At 45.7% G+C, this 7,500-nt stretch overlaps 1 protein-coding gene across 1 annotated transcript in view; it reads right to left on the bottom strand.

Annotated features, from left to right (window-relative positions):
* Nucleotides 1–7,500, bottom strand: part of gpam (glycerol-3-phosphate acyltransferase, mitochondrial) — a 41,831-nt gene that overhangs the window by 20,828 nt on the left and 13,503 nt on the right. Inside the window, exons 4-7 of the mRNA XM_042078289.1 lie at nt 5,432–5,505; nt 4,401–4,514; nt 3,773–3,922; nt 634–733 (exon numbers count right to left, since the gene is read on the bottom strand). Coding sequence (XP_041934223.1) covers nt 634–733; nt 3,773–3,922; nt 4,401–4,514; nt 5,432–5,505 — 438 coding nt within the window. The remainder of the gene's footprint in view (nt 1–633; nt 734–3,772; nt 3,923–4,400; nt 4,515–5,431; nt 5,506–7,500) is intronic.

The raw sequence follows: 7,500 nt of genomic DNA, 5'->3' as shown, positions 1-7,500 counted from the left end.
GATGCAAGAATTGTGAAGGTGATATCAATGAAAGGGTCCTATGTTAACATGTAACTTGGCCTGTTAAAATGTTTTTGATTTAAATAACTTTTGATTTAGTTTATATGACCTCCTAATGCTGCAAATTCAACAAATGACCATTTTTAGTTCTTTACAACCTATAAAATGTCTTGAAACTCTGTTGTGCATAATGATTTGGAACAGTGCATTTTGAATTTTTTTATTTTTGAAAAAAATACTGTTATCATTGGGAGGTTTGTTCAATAAAATTCAAATTATACTCTAACGGATGAGGACTTGAAAATGATACTGACTCAACGGGGAACGGAAATTCCTTACTGCAGATTGATGCTCCTGTCAACGGTATTGGTCTGGGCGTTCTTTTTAAAACGTAGGCCTAGGCTAAATGCTTCATTCAAAGCAGTGCTTGCCTCCTTCAGTCTCGATAGCCAGACTGCACTAGGTCAAAGGTCATTATGACATGCGATAAATCAGCGTTAAATGTTTTAACGCGTTATTATTTCTGTAATTAATTAATCGAAATGAACGTGTTATTTTGACAGCCCTAATTCTTAATGACTATTTCCTGTTGTGAGTCTGGTGACTGGTGCATGCTGGGAGTTGTAGTCCTACCTCTGCGGCAGCCCTCTTCACCATCTCCAGCTGGCCCTTGTGGATCTGGATGCTCCAGAAGAATCCGTTAAAGAGCTTTAGCAGAACCCAGCCAGTCAGTCTGGAACACAAGCACAGACCAATCAGCACGCAGTAACACTCGAACAGACCAATCAGCACTCAGTAACACCCACATAGCCAAATCCGCACGCAGTAACACCCGAACAGACCATATAGCACTTAGTACCGAATATACCAATCAGCACTCAGTCACATCCGAATAGACCAATCAGCACACAACAACCCCCACATAAACCAAATCAGCATTCGGTAACACCCACACGGACCAATCAGCACTCAGCAACACCCTCACAGAGCAATCAGCACTCAGCAACACCCGCACAGAGCAATCAGCACTCAGCAACACCCTCACAGACCAATCAGCACTCAGTAAAATCCAAACAGACCAATCAGCATTCGGTAACACCCACACGGACCAATCAGCACTCAGTAACACCCTCACAGAGCAATCGGCACTCAGCAAAACCCGCACAGAGCAATCGGCACTCAGCAACACCCGCACAGAGCAATCGGCACTCAGCAACACCCTCACAGAGCAATCAGCAACACCCTCACAGAGCAATCAGCACTCAGCAACACCCGCACAGAGCAATCGGCACTCAGCAACACCCTCACAGAGCAATCAGCACTCAGCAACACCCTCACAGAGCAATCAGCACTCAGCAACACCTTCACAGACCAATCAGCACTCAGCAACACGCTCACAGACCAATCAGCACTCAGTAACCCAATCAGTAACCTTGACGGTACAGAAAATGAATAAAGCACAGACCAATCAATTCTCCAGGAAAATAGTGTCCCAATCAATCTGGAGCACTGTGCAGGGGTCTTAGGAAGACAGGAAGCATTATCTATAAATATAAACATACCATGAGAAAAATCATGGTTTTATCTCAGCCATTTAGTCATGATAATACATCATGGTTTTATTTCAGCCATGTTTTGGCCAGCTTCCCTCTCTGATTATGGCTGCCACAGCTGTGAGGTGTTCAGCCTACTGATTTCAATTCCTCTTTTTTGACAGTATCATGTTTGTCTCTGTGGTGAAATAGGTGGACCCCTAGACCTCTCCATACCTGCCATTGGTCATTGCCAACACAGTCCAACAGCAGCCCACACACACACACACAGTCCAACAGTAGCCCTTCCGTCAGGAGAAACCTGGAGAAACCTGGGGTGACTAACGAGTTCTAGACAAACACACACACACACACACACACACACACACACACACACACACACACACACAGTCAGGGGAAAACCGTGTGACTTAACGAGTTCGAGACAACGCACGCACTCACTCAGGGGAAACCGTGTGACTTAACGAGTTCTTGGAGCGGAACAGAGCGGCCGCTCCGGTCTCTGAATAAAAAAAGTGCTCCGCGCTCCAACAAAATTCCATCCGCTCCGCACCTCGCTCGCACTCCGCTCACTAGCTCTGACACACACACACACACACACCAGGGTTTCCCGCAGCACTTTGCAGTCAAGGCAAAACAAAACAAGCCTGCCGCCTTAACTACGTCGTCAAAAAAAAAAAAGGTGTTACTTTGTCCTGTTTTCTCCCTTTCATTCCAAACAGTGACCAACGCCAATCTCCCGTCTCCACAGAACGCATTAAAAAATAAGAAGAAACGTGTCATGAATCGAAAAATAATCAGATTTTATAATCTTTACATATGTGATATGCCTCTGAATCAGAGCTAGTGAGCGGAGCTGAGCGGTGCAAATATCTCTCCTCGCTCCTCGTTCTCAAGAATCAGTCAAAGCCACAGCTCCGTTTAATTGTCAGGTGTGATGAAATGCGTTCATATTCCACTTTTTATGTCAAACGTTGCAGGCCTATGGAAAGGTTTAGTGGTAGGGTTGTCCAATGATCAAGTTGTTGCTATAATTTGTGTTTTAATTTATGCGACGCACCGATGCTGGGTTCATCAGTTTGAAATATTTAGCCGACTGCGTGATTTGTCATTTTCGTTCTTTTGGCAATTAATCCCGACTGATCCCTTTAGTTAACGTTGCCAAGCTTGTTTGTTGTTGCAGTATCAGTGTTGCAGTCTTTTAAAATAAATGTTCTGAGTGAAATATATTGCCGTTGCTCTTAGTTCTTTGGTACCGGGGAGCTAAATTGACCTGACGCAAATTTGACTGGAGAAACGGCCGAGTAAACAGCCCCCTGCTCACAGCACAGTGTTGACTAAGACTGACAATAGACGGGCCTAGGCCGTCCAGGCCCATCCGTGCCTATGCGTATGCTTTCTAAATTATTTAGGTAACTCCATCCCCATCATCGAACTTAGGCTATATGGCCAATATCTTTGAAATGTAACGGTCTTGGTTTTATTAGTGGGCCTCAGACTCGTGGTGTGAGCGCTATGGGAGCGGAACAGAGCGGCCACTCCGGCCTCTAAATTGAAAAGCGCTCCGCGCTCAAATTCCATCCATATTACACAAAACTATAAAATGATCTAAACTTCATTCACTCTCGGTGTATAGATCAGGACAGACTTGCGGAACAGGCTGCAGGTCAACAGTCTGACAGCCTCCATGAAGATAAGCATTAATGGTCCAATAGTAAAACAGTGCAATTACCAAAGGGCCCTTGAAATGATCTTTTTAAAGCCAAGGAGGATGGCTTGTAACAATGCTAGTTGTCAGCTCTGCCATAAGTAGTGACTGATCACATTTACACATTTTGTTGTTTTGCACTTGTTCTATAGTTTGTAATAGTCTTTGTTAAAATTGCACAAATTACACAAATATTTTGAAATATTTGTATACTGTTGTATAGTTTGTTTGGTGTTGTTACTTTGTTCTTTGTTAACTGTTGATTTGAGAAGCTGGTTATTTATTTATAATACAGTGTTTAATAAATAATTGTTAAATATACAGAGTCTGTAGTGTATCGCACAAACAAGACCCCCCCACCCCCCCCCCGGGACCCGCGACCTACCACCTTGACTAACACATTTCCTGCGGGAAACCCTGCACACACACACACACACACACACACACACACACACACACACACACACACACACACGCACCCTTCTTGAAGTTACCCTGCGGACGCACTCACCTGATGAGTCCTGGTGAGATGTTGGCCACCATCTCCTGTAGAAGGTTCCGGGCCTTCCTCTGGACCTTCTGCAGGGCCTTCTGGTCCGCTTCGTCCCCCTGCTCCCCCCCCTCGCCGTCCATCGCTACCTCCACCATGGCAGCCTCCACCCTGCACACAGAGGTCATCGTTAGGGGTCAGAGGTCATCGTTAGGGGTCATAGGTCACCAATAGGAGTTAGAGGTCATCTTTAGGGAGTTAAGGCCCATTCACACCAAGAACGATAACGATAACTATAAATAAACATCGTTCTTGTTAATATGAATGGCGACGTTCACACATAAACTATAACGATAACAACATGAAGAACGATATCGTTGGGGATCACTTTCTGAGTGATTTTCAGAACGATAAAAAGCTAATAGCCAATCAGAACCCATTGAATTTTAACAGTCACATTCATTAACACAAGGTGAGACTTTGTTTATCGTTGTTCAGTGTGAACGCTTTTATCGTTATCGTTCTTGATGTGAATAGGCTTTTGGTAGGAGTTAGGGGTCAGAGGTCATAGTAATGGGTCACAAGCACAAGTCATCGCTAGGAGTTAGTCACCCTGAACTTTGACCTTCCCTCTCAGGTTCCGACTCACCTGCTGTTCTTCAGCACGTTCTCCACCACGTTCCGAGCAAACATGTCCTTCTGCACGTCCCTCTCGAGAACAAACAGCACGTAGCTGAGTCTCCGAGCGAGCCAGCCACGGTGCCTACGAGCCAATCAGATCAATCAATCAATCAAATCAATCAATCAATGTCAGACAGTACGGCAGTCTGTATGTCCCAACTGACCAGTGGTCATTCCCTTCATCTTGTCAGTCATATGTTTTGTGCCTGCTGCTGGGTGCTGCTCTGAATGTGTGTGTGTGTGTGTGTGTGTGTGTGTGTGTGTGTGTGTGTGTGTGTGTGTGTGTGTGTGTGTGTGTGTGTGTGTGTGTGTAGAGCCCCTGCTGCTGGGTGCTGCTCTGAATGTGTGTGTGTGTGTGTGTGAGCCCATGCTGCTTGGTGCTGCTCTGAATGGGTCAAACTCCTGAAAGCGCTGCAGTGTAAACAGCTGCAGGCGTGGGGCTCTTATTGATGAGCTCTCTCTCTCTCTCTGTCTGTCTGTCTCTCTCTTTCTTTCTCTGTCTCTCTCTCTCTCTCTGTCTCTCTCTCTCTCTCTGTCTCTCTCTCTCTCTCTGTCTCTCATGTGAGAGTGGAAAACAGAGGGATGAATAATTGACTCAGCAGCAGACACCAACCCCAGAGATCAGATGGCCGAGAGAGAGAGGGAAGGACAGAATGAGAGAGATGGAAGGACAGAATGAGAGAGAGGGAAGGACAGAATGAGAGAGAGGGAAGGAGGAAGAGAGACCATACTGACCAGGACATTCAGCCGCTTTGGGAACAATGTCGATCCCAGTGCAACTACTGCAGAGCTACAAGCAACTATCAGTTCCATTAATTAGTAGCTAATGAGGCCGACTCCAGGGTAAAACACTCATCAATTAGCTGATCAACTGGTCAATCAATCAACTAGTCAATCCATCCATTCGTTCATCACTGTGTGTATACAGCAGGAAGGCTTGGGTAACAGAGTGTGTCTGTGGTGGCGGTATGTGTGTGTGTGATGATTGTGTGGTGGTACCTTGTGTGCGTTTCATTTATGTAGATCACATTACGAAGTCCGAGAGATGGAATGCTGGGGTTAAAGAACCTCTCCTGAAAGACAACACACACACACACACGTGTAACTAACATTGCAATACCCATCTATTCATACTAGTTGAAACACACACACACATGGGGAAGTATTTATCATTAGTGTTACCCTTCACTACATTCAGTAGCAAGACTCTGTCACTCACACACACACACACAAACACTCACACACACGGGGCTAATTAGTGTTACCATTAATAACCCTTCTCTACACTGTTGCAGTGTGGGATGGTCCCCAGATAGAGACACTGGAGCCGAGTGTGTGTGTGTGTGTGTGTGTGTGTGTGTGTGTGTGTGTGTGTGTGTGTGTGTGTGTGTGTGTGTGCCTAAAGGACAGTTGGAGTTGCTAGGTTACGGGGACGCTGGCGAGACACACCCTCCGTCTGGCATCATGTTTTTGTTTTTTGGATGTTGTGTTTGTAATTTTATGTAATGTCATGTTCTTTTTTTGTATTGATTTGTCTAGTTAAATGTATTTATTTATTTACTCTTTATTCATGTTATTTTCGATAGCTTTTGTGTTATTCTTGTTTCTTTTCTTTTCTGATTACAAGTCGGCTGATATCTAACGTTAACGTTAACGAGCTTGCCTTGACTAGCCGCCCCTCATCCGTCCGATGCTACACATCCACTGTCTGGACGGAGGGGTTGCTCAGGGCAGTGGGCCTACTCTGCCAGAGATCTGCAGCTGACCATAACGTTACTAGCCTCTGACGCTTGGTGCCTGCAGTCTGGATTGAGTGCTGACGTGGGGAGCTCTGATGGCGACGTCGAGAGCCATGAAGCAACAAACTGTCCTTGCTAAAGCCACCGAGCTGCTGACCAGCAAGAAGATCGTCGCACCTCAGACTGGTCTGTTCCTCCAGGGCTGTCCAGGGCTCTGCTCTCCAGACTGCTCTGCTCCGTTCCTTCAGACTGCCAGTGAATTCTCCGGGTTGGTTAGTTATAAAGAACTTCGTTGGCGTTGCATCGGTTGTGAAGACACAGCTGTGCACAGTTTTATGTGGGTCATCATTGCCCTTGGACATTTTCAGCCGGTTGGAAATTGGACTAACATGAATTTTTCTTTTTAAATTTATTTTCTTTTTCACTTTTTCCTTGTTAATTTGTTTGTTGTCTGTCTTGTATGCCTTGATGTCACGTATACGCTGGCGACTAAGTCGACTCTGTCCTCCATCTCTTGTCTTGCGTGTCATTTGTCATTTTGCAAATTTGTTTATGTCCAGGTGTCACGGTTACGCTGGTGATTACGCCACTCCGTCCGGCAGCCTCTTGTCTTGTATGTGGAGCGCGTTGGGTTGCACTCTGTAAATAAAATAAAACTGACTTGACAACACTAAATCTGAGTTAATGGTTCAGTTCTGCACAAACCTGTGTGTGTGAAGATGCATGCGTGTGTGTCTGTCCTTCTCCTTCTCTCTACATTTTATGTGTGTGTGTGTGTATATGAGAGAGATTATGCCCCACCTGACTCTGACGGGTGCAGAAGTGGAAGTGTGTGTGTGTGTGTGATAATGCTCCACCTGACTCTGTAGTGTGCAGGAGTCGTAGTGTGTGTGTGTGTGTGTGTGTGTGTGTGTGTGTGTGTGTGTGTGTGTGTGTGTGTGTGTGTGTGTGTGTGTGATAATGCCCCACCTGACTCTGTGGTGTGCAGGAGTCGTAGTGTGTGTGTGTGTGTGTGTTAGGGGCCGTCTACACGACGCCGGTTTTTGTGAAACCCGTGCGGTTTTGTTATCGGTTACGCCTTGCGTGTACACGACGCCGGCAGTTTAGGAGACTGCAACCGATTTTTTGAAACCGGCTTCCGAAGTGGGAATTTTTGAAACCGCCGGTTAACTTTCGCTGTGTCGACGCCTGAAGGTGCGAAGCCGGCAATTTTATGACGACATAGCCCCACCTCTCAACTCAGCCACGGCACTCGACCTGACACGCTGCTTGTCAAAACAATCCAAACCATTTGTTTATCATATTAAAAATGTTTTTTCTTTCTGTGTG

Source organism: Alosa sapidissima, chromosome 22 (assembly GCF_018492685.1).
Source record: "Alosa sapidissima isolate fAloSap1 chromosome 22, fAloSap1.pri, whole genome shotgun sequence".
Classification (NCBI taxonomy): Eukaryota; Metazoa; Chordata; class Actinopteri; order Clupeiformes; family Clupeidae; genus Alosa; species Alosa sapidissima.
This window is presented reverse-complemented; position numbering and strand designations above follow the sequence as displayed.